The 19,840-nt window shown below is 63.7% G+C and overlaps 1 protein-coding gene across 1 annotated transcript in view; it reads left to right on the forward strand.

Annotated features, from left to right (window-relative positions):
• The window catches only part of MED27 (mediator complex subunit 27), a 116,638-nt gene that overhangs the window by 78,222 nt on the left and 18,576 nt on the right, over positions 1–19,840 (forward strand). Inside the window, exon 4 of the mRNA XM_004613264.2 lies at positions 4,421–4,514. Within this exon, the coding sequence (XP_004613321.1) occupies positions 4,421–4,514 (94 nt within the window). The remainder of the gene's footprint in view (positions 1–4,420; positions 4,515–19,840) is intronic.

Raw genomic sequence — 19,840 nt, forward strand, 5'->3', positions numbered from 1 at the left:
TCGGGGCCCAGGAGCCCGGGTGGGGAGGCCGGTGGTGGGGCAGCGTGGAGACGGGAAGCCTAGAGGAGAGTGGGCTGGAGGGCCAGGCTCTGCGCCTCCCCACACCCCACAGTGCTCCCCAGCAGGGCCAGACTCTTCGTCCGCACTCCCCCCACAGTGCTCCCCGTGAGGGCCGGGCAGTGTTGACTAACAGTGCCCGAGTGCCCAGCCCGTGTCCCAGCACCCTCTGCTGCTCTGACGGGCGCTGGGCGGGGCCTGCGCCGACCCTTCGCTGCTGGGGCTGGAGCCCCTCGTGCTTGGTCTCCATGGAGCCCCCCGCACCCCCGTCCCCCAGGACACAGGCCTGTGTCGGCCAGACCCCGCCGGCAGCCAGAGGACCAGGCGGCTGCGCTGGGGAAGCAGGGACCCGCCTGCGCATCCACACGCGTGGGCCCGGCCCCACAGCCACCAGCCCGCTGGGTCCGCCGGGCCACAGAGCTCGCCCCTTCCTGAGTGTGGCCAGGGGTCGTCAGAGCGTCTCCCGCTGCCCGGGCCCCTCTCCGGAGGGTCACGTCTGCACAGTCAGAGGAAGCGCTGGTCCAGCCAGCTGCTGGCTCCGTGTGAAGTGCTCTCCCTGCCTCTCCCCCCAGGAGTCGGGTGCGAGGGCTGGGCTGCGGCAGGGGCACAGCACTGGGGGGTCTTGCTTTGGAGCCTCTGGAGCCTCATTCAGCAGGTTTGCCGGGCGGTGCCCACTGCAGACACGGGTGGGGACGCCTCTTCCCGGACCCCCCTTCCCCGCCAGCCAGGGGTGCCGTGTGCTCAGCCCGAGGACCTCAGACACTCCTCCAGGGGGCGGCCCCCCAGTCAGGAGGGAGACCCCCAAATGGCCGCCCTGCAGGGTATCTGCCTCGGGGCAATGCCCGAACTCTGCAGCCGCCAGCTGTGCCCCGCGGGCACTCTCCTGGCACCCCGCCCCCCTGGAACCTGTGTCTGAGGGACAGTAGCGGGTAGGGGGCTGGCACGTGGCTGGGAAGGAAAACGGGGTCTCCTGGGGGGGTTGCAGCACCCTCGTGCCAGGGCCAGAGCTGCCTTCCCGGCCGTGGCCGCCTCTCCTCCAGCAGCCGGGTCCCCTTTCCCGACCCAGGGTGACACGGGTCCTTCCCGGCGCTGAGTGGGGAGCCTCTGGTTTGGGTGTTTCTCTCTCTCGGGCGCGTGGGGGCTGGCGGAGGGGCAGCTGCCGAGGGAACGAGGCTTCCTTCCTCCCCGGGCTTAACTGCATCATTTAAGCGGCTGAGGGGAAACCGGGGCCCGCAGGAACTTGGAGTGAATCTGTGATGCCAGGAGGGACGAGTTTGGGCAACAGCGGCACCAGCCCCTCCCGCCCCTCCTCACAGTGCCGGACCCCCGGGGCCGGGCGCAGGGCTGAGTCTCCGCAGGCCGCCCCTGCAGAGGCTTGGGCAGGGGTGCTGACCACTCCAGGGACCCCCGCAGTTGTCCCTTCTGCAAAGGGTGCAAAGGCCGGGAGATGGCAGGTGACGCCGGCCTCTCCCGGAGTGCTGGAGAGGGCTGAAAGGGGGTGTGGATGGAAGCCTGCGGGGGCGGGCAGAGACGCAGTGGGGGGTACGCGGAGTGGGGGTTGGAGACACAGTGTGGGGCCGGAGACGCAGCTGGCTCGGGCTCCCCGGGCGGGTGTGGGCCCCCTCTGCACGGCGCATCCCTGGTGCTCCCTCCTGCTTCCCCCCCGGAGACAGGAGGGGCGGCCGTGGGGCTCTCCCGGCTCTGGGCCGGGCCCAGGGACTGGCCTGCCACCCCTCGGCGCCCCAGCAAACACCCCCACACACGCTGCACTCGAGTCTGCGGCCCCTTGGCAGCCCCTGTGCCCCCGCCGGGGCCTGCTGCGGCCCCTGGCGCCCTCGCCGAGGCCAGTGGGGGGGGGTGCACAGACTCATTGTCCGCAGCTCGGAGCGCGGCTCCCGTGGACGCCTCTGTTCCGGCCACTCGCGCGAGGAGGCCGAGGGAGAGGGGGCAGCTCGGGGGGACAGGCTGGCCTCGGCCACACCTGGGCGCCGTGCAGAGACTGAAGTTCCGGCTGCCTCGGTCGGGCGGGAACAAGTTCGGCGGGTGGGGCCCCTCTCGAGGCGAGCCGCCTGCCTATTAATACGCCGCCCGCAGGTGGGCGCAGGCGCTGCAGCCGCGCTGTGCCGCGCTCCTGGGGCTGGCGGCCGTCCAGGCGCTTCTGGCGGGTTTTCCCCTTCTGAGGAGGGTCCGCGCAGGGCCATCTGCCCGGCAGACTATTTTAGAACATCTACCACGGTAGTTCGCCCTGGGTCCCGAGTGCAGCAGCTGGGGATTCGCGTTCTGTGAGACCGGTCGGCTTTCGAAGCGGCGTCCCCGTTCTGTTGGGTGACCGTCCGGGTCACGTGCGTCCGTGGGCTCGGCAGAGGGCTGAGGGCCGGCGTGTGGGAGCCGCAAGCCCGTCCACGCACACGGCCCGCCAGGCTGCGGCTCCGGCTTCCTTTGAGGTTGGTGGGTGAGGTTCAGCTGGTCACGGGGCCCGTGGGTGACCCATCCACCCCTCGGGTCAGCTGTGCTGGGTGCACTCCTTGACGGGGACTCTCTCTGTGGCTGGCTGGAACACCCCCTCCCTCCCTCAGCAAGTGCCTGAGGAAGGCGGGCGCACGACAGGCTTGGACCTCAGCGTCCCCCAGCCAGGAGACACATGGAGGCCACACGACGTGTCCAGGGGGCAGGGGGCAGGCCCAGGGGGGCCTCCTGAGGACATGTCATCAGTCAGACCCGGACTGCGAAAGATGCTGGTGGGGGCAGCCATAAGAGCCCCGGCCGGAGCAGGATGTGCCGGGCGGAGGGGCCCGGGGGCCGTGGGGAGAAGCCCCCCCGCTGAGGGGCCCCCTCGGGCCCCTGATGGCGAGGACAGCGCTTCCTTGGCCTGTGCACGAGCCTGCAGGGGCGACAGAGGCCGGAGTCTTCCCGAAGGTCTGGAGCCAGGGGGCATGCGGGCCCGTCAGGCCGGGAGAGAGGCCCCGCGTCTCCCCCTGCTCGCGGCTGGACGGGCGGGGACGGGTCTGTGGTCGCTCCTCGAGGACTCCCCGCAGCCCCCCGGCACCCGGCGAGCCCCGCTCCAGGGGCATCTTGGCCGGAGCCCCGCGCTGCCGGGAGAGGCGCGGCGTTCTTGGCCGTGGGAGGGCCTGTCGCTCGAGCGGGACCCGCAATCTCCCCGAGTTATTACCCCGCTAACAGGTCGACAGATATGTGCAAATTGTGACTCACTGCTCAATTTGGCACGGAATTAATGTCTTTCTGCACGCGGCCTCAGCCGCCGAGCGTGTCTGCCTGGCGCCCAAGGTGGAGATGAGAGTGATTGGGCGCCCGTGGCTCGGGGGGGGGGCATGTGCGCGGTGGGGGGGCCCTGCTCCTTCTGCCGGGCCGCGGCTGGGCTTGTGTTTGGAAATGCAATGTTTGGGTTTAGCTTCTGGGGTTCAGACACTGTTTTCCTCCGCTGAAGACGCAGCCGAGTCTCTCCTTTTTGGGCAGGTACAAAATGTCACCTGGAAAAGGGAAGTTTGCGTCTGCTGGAGTCAGGCGGGTGGAAGGAAACCTGGCTCCTCGAAGCTCCTTTTTGGCAGAGTAAAATCTTCACAGCGATTTTTTTTTTCCTTTCCTGAGCTTCATCTGAAAGCACGTTGGTTGGGAAGGAAACGAAAAAATATGCCCGCGAGCCTGAGTCCCGGCTGTCTCTCCCCCCGGCCCCCTGCCAGGCCCCCCCGGCCCGTGATGCCAGGAGGGGTGGGCGGCACGGGTGGGTGGGCGTGCAGGTTCCCCATCCCTGCCTCAAACCAGGTGCTCCCGCGTGGGCAGGACCCAGGTCAGCTGTCCTGGGAAGGCCGGTCACCTCTCCCTGTGATGCTTTCTGGAAACTTTCTCTTTGGCATCCCAGACAGCAGGCAGAAGAGATGACCCAGACAGCCTCACGGGAGCACTCGGGGCCCCACCTCACATGTCAGGAGCACTCAGGCCCTGTCTCATCTGCAGGGAGCACTCCAGGGCCCAGTCTCACCTGTTAGGAGCACTCCGGGCCCTTCCCATCTCACCCTGGGAGCACTCCGGCCCCTCCCACCTCACCCAGGGAGCACTCCGGGCCCCTCCCACCTCACCCAGGGAGCACTCCGGGCCCCTCCCACCTCACCCAGGGAGCGCTCCGGGCCCCGCCCATCTCACCCTGGGAGCACTCCGGCCCCCCCATCTCACCCTAGGAGCACTCCGGGCCCCTCCCACCTCACCCAGGGAGCACTCTGGGCCCCCCCATCTCACCCTGGGAGCACTCCGGGCCCCTCCCACCTCACCCTGGGAGCACTCCGGCCCCCCATCTCACCCTGGGAGCATTGCGCAGCCCCTGCCTCACCTGGCTCTCCTCTCTCCACAGGTACGTGGATGACGTGATCAGCCGCATTGACAGGATGTTTCCGGAAATGTCCATCCACTTATCCAGGCCCAACGGGACGTCCGCCATGCTCCTGGTGAGTCCGAGGGGCCGTGTGGGAGGAAGTTCTGGAGAGTTCTGGAGAGCAGAGCTGGGGACACGGGGTGGCGGGGAGGCGGTGGCCACCGGACGGCTCATCGCTGCCTCCGCAGGCCGAGAGTACTGCACGGGAGGCAGAGAGCGTGCCGGGGCTCGGGCACTGCGAGCACCCCGCTGACCCCCTGGGGCTCGGGCACTGCGAGCACCCTGCTGACCCCTTCCCGGCCACAGCCCTGCCGAGACCTCCCGGGGCCTCTCCTGAGCACAGAGCCAGGAGTTGTCCCTGAGCACTGCTGGACTGGCCGAGCACTCTCCAGGCTCCCCGTGACCCTGCGGGGCCCCCTAAGTGCTGGCCACAGCACTGCCCAGGGCTGTGGGGAGGTGGCCGGCCTGTTCAACGGCCCCAGCGGCCAGGCGTGTCCACCTGTCACTCCACACGCGCCTCACTGAGCACCGTCCGTCGGCACGGCCTGAGGCCTTACTGGCCCAGCCACCTGCTTCGCGTGTCCCCCAACTGGGTGGTCTCCGCGTGAGCCCACCGTGGAGAGTGTGTGGGGGGAGGGGCGAGCGCCGGATTACCACAGTCCTTCACAGGCGGGCCGGCCTGAGCACTGAGCCGGGAGCAGCTCCCGGGGGCCAGGGGTGAGAGAGACACGAAGGCCGGCTGGGCATCAGGGAAGCCGCGGGACCCCCCGTGGACCCCCCCGTGGATGTCCCAGCTGCCCCCGGCGAGCGGGGCTGGCGTGTGCCTGTGGGGGTCACTTCTCACCAAGGGCAGCCGTCGGGGGCCCCGTGCCGGCGAGAACGGGGGTGTCCGTGCACATGGCCGCCGGTAGGAAGCCCGGTGAAGAAGATGACGGCCCGGCCCGCCGCGCGGAGGAGACGATTTGTATCTGTCTCCCCGAGCATGAAGTATTTCTGCCTCCGTTAAACAAACAGATTGTCTAAATTTTAAGATCCTCTCCGGCCGGCGGCTGAACATAAATCCTGCTCTCGGCGCACCTGACAGGGCCCGGGGAGTTAATGAAGACGAAAGGGGCGCGTCCCGGAGAAATAGGCTTGTTGGCGGCATCCCGGGTCATCGGCCCATTTCCTGCGCAGGGCGGCGGGCGCGGCGGGCGGGGCCAGCAGTCCCTTCCACCTGAAGGGCCCTTTGATGTCTCGCTGCGCCCCGGCGGGGGGGAGTCCCAGCCCGCCCAGAGGCCCGTCCTCCCCGAGCGAGGCCGAGCGCGTCCCTGTGCCTCGGGCCTGCGGGTCCCTGGTCTCTGCTCCCGTCCCAGCAGCGGCCGTTGGCTTGGGCCTGATTCCCGAACCCACAGTTCACGGGCCGTGCCCGTGCTGCCCCCGGTGCCCCCCACAGCGGGCGAGGAACAAGCCAGGGGTCCCGCGGGAGGGGTCGCGTGTAGGACGGGGCGGCCAAGATCCCGCTGCTGGCGCCGTGGGGCAGGAACGAGGCTGGTGCGGGCCTTGGTTCCCTTTCCTGCTGCGCCTGGCGGGGCCCAGACACGGCCTGAGGCATGGGGAGGGGGGGCCAGGCGGCCCCCTGGGGACCTGCGAGGGGACCTGGCGCCCGTCCCCCTCAGAGTGCGCAGTGCCCGCTCCGCCCCCGGTGACCGCCCTGCCCGCTGTCTTTGCACACGCAGGAAAGTTCCCTCCCCGGTGGCGCCAGACGCCCCTGCCCTGCGCGGCTCCTTCCTGGGCTTTGGTTTGTGCACACGCAGCGCCCACCACCCTGCCCGGACGGTGCTGACACCCCGCTCTCAGTTTCTGCAGTTGCTCTCATTGCGTCATCGCTGCAGCTTTTGGGGGGTTTCTGCTCCTGGCTCTGTGCTCAGGGCTGACTCCTGGCTCTGTGCTCAGGGCTGACTCCTGGCTCTGTGCTCAGGGCTCACTCCTGGCTCTAGTGCTCAGGGCTGACTCCTGGCTCTGTGCTCAGAGCTCACTCCTGGCTCTCCCAGCTCTGTGCTCAGGGCTGACTCCCGGCTCTGTGCTCAGGGCTGACTCCTGGCTCTGTGCTCAGGCTCACTACCGGCTCAGTGCTCAGGGCTCACTCCTGGAGGGCTCAGGGACTGCCTTCAGCCGGCTCCCTTCCCCACTGTTCTTCACTCCATCCCTGCAGTTTCTTCTTTCTCCTGCCACTGTCTGTCCTCAGGTTTGGGGTCTGGCTTTGTCCCTCGGGGCCCGTGTTCTCCGGAGCCCCAGGCACAAGGCCCTGCCCGGGTGTGAAGGGGAGCACTGGGCGAGGCTTTTTGCTAAGAATCAGCTGGGCTGAACTGGCGCCTGAGCAGCCCTGGCGTCTGCCTCCCCGCTCCCCAGTCCCCTGTGACGGGCCCTTCTGGCTGCTGGGGGGGTCCGGAGGGGCTCCCGGCGGCCACGGCCTGCAGGGGAGGGCAGCGGCGTGGCTGGGCCCTAGAGCGCAGCCCCTGCCGGCCACCGGCCCCGCCGCGTGAGCCGGGCTGGCACCCACCTTCCCCTCGGCGCTTCACGTCTCGAAGCAGAGAGCGAGCACCAAGGTGGGCCCGAAAGGCTGGACGCTGGGGCTGAGGTCCGTGTGCCCCTCGGCGCTGGCCCGGCCCGGAGAGCGGGGACGGGGCGGGCCAGGTGCCGGGGGCATGCTCCTTCTCCCCCAGCCCCCGCAGGCGCTGACGCGGGGCCCCCATGTGCCTCTCACTCCGCCCCGAGGGGATGCGCTCACCCTCCCGAAATACATCTGACTCTGTTGATATTTAGTTTCAGCTCATCTCCCGCCTAACATCCCATTATTAATTTCCTCCCAACAGTCAAAATATTGTTGGATCCTGAGTCAGAGACGGAGCGAGCAGCTGGCTGCTTTCGGCATTCACAATATTAATCGCTAATTTCTGAGGGGGCCGCTGGGTCTGAGCATGGGGGGGGGGAGACTCCGGCCACCGCGTCCCTGCCCCGCCCTCCTGACGGTGCCCGTGTCCGGGAGGCGCCCAGCTGGCCCCTGCCCCTCCCGCACACGCTAGTGACCCACCCGTGCCCCGGCCAGAGGCCCTCGCTTTCCTCGGGCTCTTCAGACACCGTCTCCTTTCACGCCCCCGAGCCCCGGGCGCTGGGGCGCAGGTGGGCGCGGCCACAGCTCCCTCTCATCGGCTCTGACCGTCCCTCTGGCTCCGTCGCCCTCGGCCTGACGGGCCGGACAGGCACCAGGGCCCCGGGGTGAAGTTTCCTGGCCGCAGCCCCAGGGACACTGTCCTGGCCTCGGCTGGCCCACAGGGCAGATTCTGACAGCCACGAGCGTCACTGCCGCCTCGCAGCCCCGGGGGCCGTCCGGGTGGGTCCAGCCCCGGGGGGACCATCCAGGCTCGCCCAGCGCCGTCGGTGCCCTCCCCCGAGCTCGGTGCAGCGGGCATGAGCTGGGCTCCAGACAGACACCCGGGCGGGAGGGCGCCTGCCTCGCACGCGCCACCCCTGGCTCCATCCCGGCACCCCAGGAGCAGGTGGCCCCTGAGCACCGCTGCGTGTGGCCCCAGAACAAATAAGGAAGCACAGGGGTCACCCCCCAGCTCCAGACCCCAGGTCAGCCGGGGCCCCTGCCCGCTGCCCCATCTCACTCGCTTGTCTCCTCGGGGCTGAAGGCTCGGCACCTCGCCCCAGGGGTGCCCTCCCTCCCCTCAGGGCGGGGTCTACCACCTGTCAGAAACGCCTCAGAAACAGCGTCTTCAGGTTTCTGGCTCCACCGTGGTTTTAAAGTTAACAAGTTCACATGAGGGCTGGAGCACAGCCGGGAGGGCGTTGGCCTTGCACGCGGTCGACTCGGGTTCGATTCCCAGCATCCCATAGGGTCCCCCCGAGCACCGGCAGGAGTGACTCCTGAGTGCAGAGCCAGGAGTGACCCCTGAGCATCGCTGGGTGTGACCCAAAACAAGTTCGTGTGGATGCCACCTGCCAAAAAACAGTTTTCATTCCGTGGTAGTTGTGGGAATTTTTTTTTTTTTGATTAAATTTTGTTCGCGTGGTTGTTTTACCTGTCGCTTACTCGGTTTGCTGATATGTACATTCCGCGACATGGCTATACCCTAATTTCATTATCTGCTTTTTCCGTCCACGGTCATTTGATTTGCTTCTGTTTTTCTCCCGGTGTGAGGAACGGTCTATTCTGAGCCATCTTTGTCCCTGTTCTTCACGCCTGGGGCTAGTTTTCCTTGGCGCCGTTCCCAGGAGGAGGCTGGGCTTGGGCGGCGGGTCTGCACGGAAGGTGGTTTTGCCTTTCAGGGGACATTCTAGAAGAATTTTCAGTTGCCACAAATCGGGGGGTGGTGCCACTTTTGCACCCTGCAGTGGACAGGCCAGACCCCCCCGGCCCCAGACTCACGGCCAGGGTGGCGACATCCGGCCTTCGGGGTGCAGGGCTGCATTCCCGGGACGGTGCTGAGGAGGTCACAGGTGGTCACGTGCCGGGTCACACGTCCCCGGGAGCTCTGAGGCGGTGGAAGCTTCTCCCAGACGAGGCAGGACGTGCCCTTGGGGACTCGGACCCGTCAGCTCCAGCCCCCGTGGGCCTCTGGACTCTGCAGCCGTCGCTGCAGCCGCAGGCCCTGCTTTACTGTGGCCATTGGCGCGTGGCAGTGAGTGACCACAGTCACTCGAAGGCCTCGTTTGCCCTTTGCTCGTTGGATGAGGGGAACAAGCAAACCCAGTTTTTATAGTTTTTCATTTTTTGACACAATAAAAAAGCATTTTTATCAACCCTGATTCCTGATTCCAAAGACATGGCTTTTTTTTAAAGTCCCATCTAGGGGGCTGGAGCGACAGCACAGCGGGGAGGGCGTTTGCCTTGCACGCAGCCGACCCGGGTTCGAATCCCAGCAACCCAAATGGTCCCCTGAGCACCGCCAGGGATAATTCCTGAGTGCAGAGCCAGGAGTAACCCCTGTGCATCGCCGGGTGTGACCCAAAAAGCAAAAGAATAAAATAAAATAAATAAATAAAAGTCCCATCTAGTATTTTTTTGTTTGCTTTTTGCCCACACCTGGTGGTGCTCAGGCCTGACTCCTGGCTCAGTACTCAGGGGCCAGTCCTGGTGGGACTCGGGGCCCGTGGGGAGGCGGGCCGTGTGTAAGGCAAGCGCCCCTCCCGCTTACTAGCTCCCTGGCCCAGTTGCTCCCAGGAACGGCCTGGCCCCGGGTCCCAGACCCCCTCACTGGGGCCCTCACAGCGGCAGGGGCCGGGCGCTGTCCTCGGGCGCCCAACGCGATCCTGCTTCTTTCTGCTCGGGTGACAGGGCCAGGCCCTCGCCGGGGCCCACACACGCCCTCCGGGCTGCGGAGACATGCTGTGGGCCCAGCACGTGGGGCGACGCAGGTATCAGTGGCAAGGACGCCGCGTTTGCACGCTCGCCCTGCGGGACGCGCCAAGGTGAGGCGCGTGTGGCGTGGCGGGGGGTAGCGGGGGGCCAGGGACTCCAGAAACGCTCGTTACAGGCACCCATGTTGGGACCGGAGCTGCAAGGAAGAGAGACGAGCTAGCCGGGCAGTCTCTTGCAAGGGAAAGGTTTATTCAGACCAACATGCTGGGGCTGCACCCAGGTGGATGCCGCGGTCTGTGCTAGTTAGGGCAGCCTTTTATAGGGCTGAGTCCTCTGGGCCAGTCACGTAGTCACGGAGCCTCGTCCGGAGCCACTGTCTCGGGATCCGCGTGTCCGAAGCCATTATCTTTGCCCTGCGTCAGGAGCTACTATCTGTAGAGCCGTGGGACCGGGGTCACTACTATCTGGGCTCTGCGTCAGGGGCCGTGGGACCAGAGTCACTATCTGGGCTCCTTGTTCTCAGCAACTCCTTCTGTGAGCGGGTCCCTATCTTTTAGGCACATACGTGAATCCCAGCCCAACCGACAGGCAGATGTCAGGATGTATGTGACAGGGCCCAAGCATAGTACATTATTATATACAGTTCAGGGGCATAAGCACGGTTACAGAAGCAGAACAAAGCGAGGTTACAAAGGTCAAGAGTGGGCTTTAACCTAATATAATTTCTTTTTTTTTTTTTTTTTTTTTTTTTTTTGGTTTTTGGGTCACACCCGGCGATGCACAGGAGTTACTCCTGGCTCTTCACTCAGGAATTACCCCTGGCGGTGCTCAGGGGACCATATGGGATGCTGGGATTAGAACCCGGGTCGGCTGCGTGCAAGGCAAACGCCCTACCCGCTGTGCTATCGCTCCAGCCCCTATAATTTCTTTTAACTTAACACCCAGAGAGTCTCGTCAGCTTGGTCTGAGCCCCATTTCCAACAAACCACCCCCCGGCTCGAACGTTTCTGAACGATCGGAAAGATTTGGACGTGGCCTGAATTTCACAGGCTGGAGACGGGGTGAGACGGCCGCGCTCCAGCCCAGCTCGGGCGCGGGGCTGAGGTCTCAGGCGTGAGGTTTGCTTGCAGGCCCGAGTCGGACGCCGCAGCTACCAGAAGTGACCCGAGCACAGAGCTAGGGGTAGTTCTGGAGCCCGGGGGGCCCAAAACCAAAAAGGAGTGCAGAAGGCTAGTAGGTAATAAAAGCAGGGTGAGTTAAAGAAACTTTATTTCTGAAAGTATTTACAGTCAGAAGGATCCGAATGTTCTTCCAAACTGCAGAACAAGCGCAGATAAAGCCCCAGGTCCATCCCGGCCAGAAGACCGAGAGTCCCGAGTACAGAAGGGAATGCGGCAGCGCTCTGGGCGCTGTGTTGTTCCGGAGGGTTCTAGAACAGCCCCACGCCTGGCTGAGGTCGGGGAGGACAGTGCATGGGGTGAGGCCCCTGTGCGTGCGCGGCAGGGACCAGAGCACCCAAGGGCGCTGTGTGTTCCCCTCAGCCGCATTTTACCTCCAAAAATAATTCAGTGAACAGTGAACTCTGTACTGCGGTGCTTCCCTTAGTACTTCAGTGCACACTTGCGGCTCAGAGACGGGGCCCATAGCTCTGAGACTGTTTTAAATCTTCCTAAGTAAATGCAGAGACCAAAAGCAGGTTCGGAAGGGAAGAAACAGACCATTCAAACACACCCCCCCAAAAAAAATTAATTCTCGCTGTATTAATACTTGCGATTTTCAACTGTCTCAAAATAAGATGCCTCCGAAATAAAAAACGAGCCCCGTGGAAGGGTGGGTGACGCGGTGAGGCGTGTCAGGCCGAGCCGTGGCGGCGCAGAGCCTGGCCCGGGGGAACAGGGTGGGCGCAGTAACGTGCTTTCAACTTTCTGAGTGTTCGAGGACTTTCATAATGAAATGTTGAAGGAGAAACACCTCTGTGGAACAAAGGAACAAAACAAAGCGGGGGGAAAAACCCTCGTACAGCACTCCTAACTAATTCTGATGTCCTCAAGCACTTGGAAAGAGGGGAGGGAAAATCTTTGAATCAGACGTCAAAAAACAAAAGGGCAAAACAGAGCAAGAATCGACTGCATATATGAGGAAGTAAATAACAAGCTGGATTGGGGTTTGTTTTATGTTTTTTGTTTTCTGAATTAAAGCTGAGATCCAAGATAACCGAGGAAAAATAGATTCAAATGAAATTTAGTAAAGGGTATTTTAAAAGGACTGGGAAAAAACCAAGAGCATGAACAAAAGAAGTAAACCAGATGCAAGAGAACACGACCAGAGCCGAACACAGCCAAGCAGAAACATCCAGTGGAGTGGAGTCTCTTAAGTCACGAGGAAGAACCAAACTGTCCAACAGAACTAACGTGTAAATCTCACCTGAGAGAAACTTCCAGAAATGAACGGTCAGTGCACTGAGCAGCTCACGGACACAGCAGCACCCCAGGTATATAGTCAGACTCAAAGAAGAGAGGAAAAATTCCCAAGGCTTCCCAGAAGGAACAAAAGGCAAATCATGTGCTCAACAAAACAGTGTGTGGGGGCCAGAGAGATAGCCTAGTGGGTAGGGCTTCCATGCAGCCAACAAGATTCGATCCCCGGCATCCCGTCTGGTTCCCCAAGCCCCGCCAGGAGTGATTCCTGAGCACAGAGCCAGGAGTAACCTCTGAGCATCGCTGGGTGTGGTCCCCAAACGAAAACAAGACGGTGTCTGAAGCAGTGGTGGGGAAGCGTTTTCAAAGCAAGTGTGAGCTGGCTCAGGCGTTGCATGTGGGAGCCCCGAGTTCAGTCCCGCAGCTCGGGTGCCCCGAGCACTGCTCTGAGCACAGCTGAGCCCCTCCACCACCCGCAGTAAAAAGTCTGTCCAGGATCTGTTTTCCCCAGTGTCCCAGCCTGGGGGAGCAGAACCGGGCGTCTCTGCCGCTGCCCTGCGAGGAGTCGGCAGCCGATGACCCTCACCCGACGGTGGGGGGCGGGTTTCAGCCGGGGCCAGTCGCCGCCGCGCTGGACCTGACGGTCGTGAGGCAGAGACAAAGGGGAGCTGAGGCCAGGGGGAGGCTGGGGGGCGCGGGGGCTCGCACGGAGGAAGGCTCAGGTGGCGAGCACCAGGGAGAGGCGGAAGCCAAACGAGCCGCTGGTCTTCGTGTCTGTCCTGCCGGCGCTCGGGCCGTGGCTGTGCACGCAGTTCAGGGAGTGAACCCCGAGCACCCCCGAAAGTAATCAACACACATGCTCTGCGTCTGGAAGTACCGCGCCGTGATGTTGGGGCTTACGGGCAGACGCCGGGGTAGTCGAATAAATCAGACTAGCAATGGACACGCGTACTAGGAAATGAGATCTCTGGTTCGGGAACCGTTTCGAATCAATCTGGCCTCAGTCAGAGACGCGTGTAGAAAGCCGAAACGACGGAAACGCACAGGACCACTGGCAAGCTGGGGACGCACGTTTGCAGCACAGAGACGGGGCCCGTAGCTCTGAGACTGTTTTAAATCTTCCTAAGTAAATGCAGAGACCAAAAGCAGGTTCGGAAGGGAAGAAACAGACCATTCAAACACCCCCCCCAAAAAAAAAAATTCGAAATGGTAATTAGACTTGAAAAGATGTTCAACCTCACCCATAATTAGAGACATGCAAATTCAGACCGCTCCCGGGTACCGTTTCTCAGGTGCCAGGTTGGCAAAAAGGGAAAAGCATAACAACGTGTTCTGCGGGTGAGGGACCCCGGCCGCACACCCCGGCCGCACACAGGGTGCCGTGGGCCAGGGCGGTCGCAAAGGGCTCCGGGGGTGTCCGAGGGGCCCTGTCTGCTGGCACCCAGGGTCGGGACGCATGAGAGTGAACTCATCTCGGCCCGAGTGGAGGCGGGACGTGCTGGTTCTAGCCTCGCGTGCGCGCGCAGGGGTGCAGGTGGGTGCACCTCGGTGCAGCTGCCGGGGGCCGCTCTGCTCCTCGTCCGTGTTTAAAGAACGCAGAGCCGGTGCGTGCCGGGGCGGGCTGTTGGAGGAAGAAGGCAGAGAGCAAGCAAAGGGCGCAGAGCGTTGGGAACGGCGGGCGGGGCTCAGGGACGAGCGGGGAGCGTCTGGGTGGGCCTCAGCCTGCGGCGTCCCCCTCTGGCACACAAATGTCACGTTCTCGAGGAATAGGTCATCGGCGAGACTGAGCATATTTTAAAGTCGTGCAAACAGAGGCGGGCAGCTCCGGGTCGGGGCCGAGTGCTCGGGGACCCAGGAGTGACTCCGGCCCTGGACGGCCCAGAAGTAACCCCCGCCCCGCCCCCAGCAACCCCAGCACTGCCAGCAGCTGGCCTGCTACCCCCAAGCGTTGACCCCCTGGCCAAGCCGGGGGTCCCAGGCACCCTGTGCATGGCCCCGGTGGGCTCCCCACTCCCCCAGGGCCCCTAAAATAGCCGTGTGGGTGTACCGCAGGGGACTGACGTCGTCCGACACTCTGACTGTCCTGGGCGCTAAGCCACACACAGCTCAGGTTTCTCCCGGGCCGAGCGGCCCAGCAGTCAGGGGGAGACCCACTGTTTCCTTTGCGTCCCCGTTCTTGCTCGGCTTGGGCCACTTGTCCCCCTCCGCAGGGCTGGGGCCTGAGCTCAGGGGGGCTCCCGGGGGCTGCTCTCTCCTGGCAGTCCCGGCGTCTGTCCGTTGGTCCTGCAGTCGGCTCCAGTTAATCCCGCCTCGGGTTCCTTCCCACTAATCCCGCCTCGGGTTCCTTCCCCGGGTTCCTTCCCGCTAATCCCACCTGAGTTCCTTCCCACTAATCCCGCCTCGGGTTCCTTCCGATGCCTGCACAAGTTCCTCCTCCCGAAGTGTCGCTCTGTCCCGGGGCTGTGCCCACCCTCCCGGGCAGGCCGGTCCCTGTTCTCAGCGGGGAAGACTGAGGCTCAGAGGTCCAGGAGGTCATTCAAGGTCACGCTGCCCAGCAGAGCTGGGTGGGATCCAGGCAGCTTCCAGTCCTGGTCTTGCCCCCCGCCCTTGGGGGACCCCAGGAATGCAGGCCCAAGCGCCCCTGGCCCGGCGGGTAGCCGGCATCCACCCGTTGATCCTTCGGGCTCCAGAAAGAACACGGGGTCCGATCACACAAATACTTTCTGACTGCATTTCTGGTTTTCGCCCTATTTCCTTCTCGCCTGGGTTTTATCAAATGATTGTTTTGTTGATAAATTTAGTGCGCGGCTGGGACTTATCTGTAGATTGTACCTACTCTCAAAGGGAGAGAGGGCTTCATAGTTTCCATTCATTCTCATTAAAATCAGAACATTTGCATCTTAACTTTTACATCTTGTTCCAGGAATTTTAAGCAGTCTGATTGTATGGAAGTGGGTCGTATTAATTGCAAATGGGCTAGACATCTGCTCGCTAACACAGAATGATTTTTTTGAAGCTCTGTTTTGTTTTTATATATGATCTACCAGCGTGATTAAGCGAGGCCTGTCTCTGATGCTGGTAGACGGGGATTTGCAGAGACTTAGAATGGAACCATAAAACACGGATTTGAGAGTGAACCTTTGGAAGTTCCTGAACAGGAAGCAATTAGCTGTCCTAGACTTGGTAGATTGTTTGCCCACAGCTGTCAGGGAGCCCCCGTCGGTCCTTGGCACCTCTGTGGGTATCTGGGTGTGAGCCCGGGGCCGGTGGGCTCCAGGCTCGGGGTGGGGGTGGGCGTGAGGTGTGCCTGGGCTGCAGGTGGGACTGAGCCGGTTCTCCCTCTGGGCACCCAGCTAACGCCGGTCCCCAGAGCAGAGTTCCTAGGCTGTTTGCGGGTACGTTAGCCGCACCTCAAGATTTGGGGGCGCACTGGCCGGCTGCACAGAGCAGAGTGGGTTCCGAGCCCCCGATAGACCGGGGACCCCCAGGGTCTCCAGGCAGAAGCCCGTGTGGGCAGTTTCCCTGCCAGACTTGCCTGCCCCCAGGACGCTTCTCCATGGAACGAACACTGTCATGGAGAAAGTCCCCCGGACTGACCGCGGCGTCAGGGACCCGAGAGCCGGTGAGGGTCTGTCCGTCGCCCCTTCCCTTCCCCGTGGACTCTCCTCTTGCCATCCTGGACCTCTCGGGACCTGGCTTTGTCGGGGCTGCAGCCTGCACACCCGTCACACGGCCGGCCCCCGGGGGAAGGAAGCGGGGTGGCTGGAGCCGGGGCCTCCGTCTGCAGGGAGGATGGGGCAGCGCAGGCGGGGCCAGTGCGGGAGCAGAAGCCCCTCGGCCAGTGCCGGTTTCCCGGGACCCACGAGCCGAGTCAGCGTTGGTGGAAGGAACCGAGAGCTGGGTGCCGGGCGCCCTGCAAGCAGAGCTCCCGTTGACACGCCGTCAGAGCTGTTTCGGCTGCCAAACGTATCTACTCTTTCACACCTTCTCAATCAAAGGTTAAAACACTGAGAACTTCCCTTTTCCTGTAAATAGCAGCTGTCCCTCTCGTCCCAAAATATCTCCCTGCGTGCTGAAAGCAAGTGTGCCTGGGCATTATTCTCAGAGCGGGCGTGGAGGCACCGACGGGCACCCGCCTCTGCCTCGCCCCCCTCGGAACCAGCGGCAGGAAGCTGGCAGGTGGGCGCGGGGAAGGAGCGCCCCGGGAGCTGACGGGAGGCCCGTGACCTCGAGCTCGTCACCCCGCCGTCACTCGGGAAACGCGTCCCGTTACCCTGAGGAAGGATCGCTTCTCGCCCTGGAGGTGGGGAAATCATTTAGAGCACTTAATTTGTGTTGACTCTTTATTGGCGCACCATAGCAATTAAGTTAGATTAATGAAAGGTAAATTCCAGTCTATACTTGACGAAGGGGGGAAAAATCTCTTGTAAAGATCCTAATTAGTGTGTGTGTTTATTTAGCCTCTCATGGCTTAATTGCATCCCGTCTTGCTATTTACAAACAGGCGTCATTAAAGAATAATAAGCATTAATACAGCAGCCGACGAGGGGTGACGGAGGTGAACGAGACAGCGGGACGGGCGGGACGTCGCGGCCGGCTTCCTTCTGAGCGAAGGGAGGGGGCACAGAGGGGTCCCGTGCCCCCGGCTGCCGAGAGTGGCACCACTTGTCGTTGTCGCTGCTTGATTCTGGAGAGGTGAACACGCGCCTGCCGTCTTGGCCAGCCCAGCCCGGGTCTCTCCAGCCCGCGTCGCAGGGCACCCGCCTGGGCATCTCTGAGGGTTCCCGGGGCGGCTGGGCCGGCCGTGGGGCTGTCCTGGACAGCCCGGTTCCTCCGCATCCAGAGAGAAGCAGGCTGTGGTCCTCGTGACACGCTGACGGCAGGTCACACACTAGGCTTCCTCGAAGTCACGGAGCAGCTGTGCATCCTGTACCGGGTGCTCGAGCGTTTGTCTCCTGTTTGAACCGGGGTGGGGGGTGGAGAAGCCGGGAGTCCCGGTAGGAGAGCCAGAGCAGGAGAAGGGCCGGCACAGGCGCCCACGGAGGTGACATCCTGGCCACCACTGTCGTGAGACTCTCTGAATCCCACCGGAGAAGAACAAGTGTGGAGGTGGGTCCGGCAGGGAGCAGGGGCCCTGGAGTCTGGGTCTCCAGACGCCTGGGCCCGGTGCCTCAGTTTCCCCTCATCTCTCAGTCTCCGGGGCAAGCAGCTTTGTGGACGCCCTCATCAGGGTTTGCTGCTGTTTCAGACCCTGTTGCCGTCCCTCCGTTTCCCGCGGCGTTCCTGGGTGGAAGTCCACAGTTTAATTTATTTCAAATCGGATTATAGGAATTCACAGTTTTCAGTACATTTTTTTAATTTCTCCTCAAACAAACTACAGTTTAATTTTAAACGACCGTAAGTAGAAGCCCAAAACAGCCAAGTCGCCGGCTGTCCCGGGCGCTGCGCACACAGGGACGCCGCTCGCCCGCCGCCTCGTCACACGTGGGCCCGGCCGGGCGCGGGCCGTCCTCACCGTGCCCCCTCGTCCTGCTCCGTTTTCAGCTCACAGAACTGTGGGGCATATTTTCCCATTCATATTAATTGGATTTTAAAGTGACCTTGGCCGTGTATTGATTTGAATTAGAATTTTTACATCAAGGTCAAGTTGGCACACGTCCGACAGTTGAAATATTAAAAAGCCAAGCGCCGCTAACACAGTATCGACAGAAGAGGGGGAGTGGGGGCGGGGGGCAGGCGCGCCCCCTCTGCCCTGGGGGTGGCACACAGGCTTCAGGGGTCCCGCTCCCTCACTGCCTGAGGGCGCTTGGAGGGAGGCGCCTCCCCCCGGGGCTCAAACCTGAGGCCTCGACACTTCCTTCGTGCCCCCGTGTCCCCCCCCCAATCCGGGGGCTGCACGTGGGTGTCAAACGGCCCCTCCCGGGCTGGAAATGAGGCCGCAGCCTCCCCTCCCCCCAGAACCTGGCTCAGTCCGCTGTGCTGCCCGCCGGCCCCTCCAGCCTCCCCTCTGCGCCGGCCCTGGCTGGGCGGTCCCAGCGCTTCAGAGACCAGCAGAGCCTCACCCAGCCGGCTCCGGCCACACGCGGCCCCAGCCAGACTCACGCTCGAGGCCCGTCCAGGTCTGAGCAGCGTCCGGCTCTGCCCCTGCCGCCCAGGCGCTCCCGGGGCCCGGCCTCACCCACGCCTCATCTCCGGCCCTCAGAGCTCCACCTGGCACAGGGCGGGCGCCCAGTCGGATGGGGGCAGCCAGTACCAGGTGCCTCGCGTGCCCCAGGCCCCGCTGCCGAGCCGGGGGCCTGGCCCTGCCCTGCTGGGCGGCACGACCCCTGCCTACCGGGCACCACCAGCCTTCTCTGCTCACCTCCACCCGGGCGGGCTGAGTGTTGGTGGCTCGTGAGTGCGAGTGGGGCCGTTGCTGTTGTCTGACTTAGAGCTGTTGCAAACAGCCTGAGCAGCATGCTGTCTCGGCTCCCTGCTCCGTGTGTGATGCTGTGATCGCGGGGCGGGGCCGGGGAATGTGTTTTTGCCCCAGGAAGGGGGACCCGGGCCTTCAGCTGCCCCGGACCAAGCCTTTTTCCTTTCTTTGGTTTCTGGGTCACACCCAGCAGTACTTGGGACTTCCCCGGGCGGGCGCTGCTCAGGGAGGGGGAGGGGAGGAGGGGTGCGCCAGGTTGGGGGAGGGGTCCCCAAGGGAAGCCTCTTCCCAGGGCAGCCCTGGCTTTCAGAGGGGGAGAGAGGGAGGGATGTGGAGCCCGCTGCGCAGTGACGGTGTCTGGGTGACGGCAGTGGAGGGGCACCGCCACCCTGAGTGAGTGCCAGGAGGAGCTCCCGGCCGTCAGGGACGCGCCCCCGGTCCCGTGCAGCGTATTCGTTCATTTATTTGGGTTTTGGTGGTGCTCAGGCCAACCCTAGCCGAGCATGGGGAACCCGTATGGGATGCCGAGATCCGACTCAGACTGGGCACGCGCTAGGCAGCCCTTCCCGCTGTGCCCCGGGGTCTGCCCGTGTAGACCGGCCGGTGAGCCCGGCGGTGTGTGGTCACGGGGGGTCAGGGCTGCCACCTCCACCTCCCTTCCCTGAGCGAGAACGTGGCAGGGATGTGGGTGCCGTGGGGTCCCCCCGCTGCAGCCCAGAGTAGCCGAGCCCCCCACACAGCCTCCTAGCGCTCGCAGGGACCGGAGTAGGGGGCGGGGGGGAGGGGCTGAGCGAGCTCTTTGCAAATGTGCTGCTGGGGATTGAAGCGTTTCCGTGGCAACGGCAGCCGCTCCGGTACCAGATGGCGCGGCTTCATCTGCTCACACAGCCGCTGCCGGGCCAACCTGTAGCCTTGACGTGGGCGTCCTGCCCGGGACCAGCGTCCGCGTGGCCGCGCTGGCCCTGCAGACCTGGGGCGTGAGGAGCCCCGTGCGCCCCCCCACTCCAGCCCCGAGCCCCCTCACTGACTCCCCGCCGAGGACGCAGGCACAGAGTTAGCGGCGGGGTCACGTGCCCCGGGGCAGACGGGGACCGAAGCCCAGCACCCCTGCCCTTCCCACCCCAGGGCCGTCTCTGGGCGTCGGCGGGGCCCGGCCGGTCCCTCCCTAGGCTGCCCCCACCCCACCCTCATTGACTCCTGCTGCGGCCGGGCCATAGAGT

This window comes from Sorex araneus, chromosome 1 (assembly GCF_027595985.1).
Source record: "Sorex araneus isolate mSorAra2 chromosome 1, mSorAra2.pri, whole genome shotgun sequence".
Classification (NCBI taxonomy): Eukaryota; Metazoa; Chordata; class Mammalia; order Eulipotyphla; family Soricidae; genus Sorex; species Sorex araneus.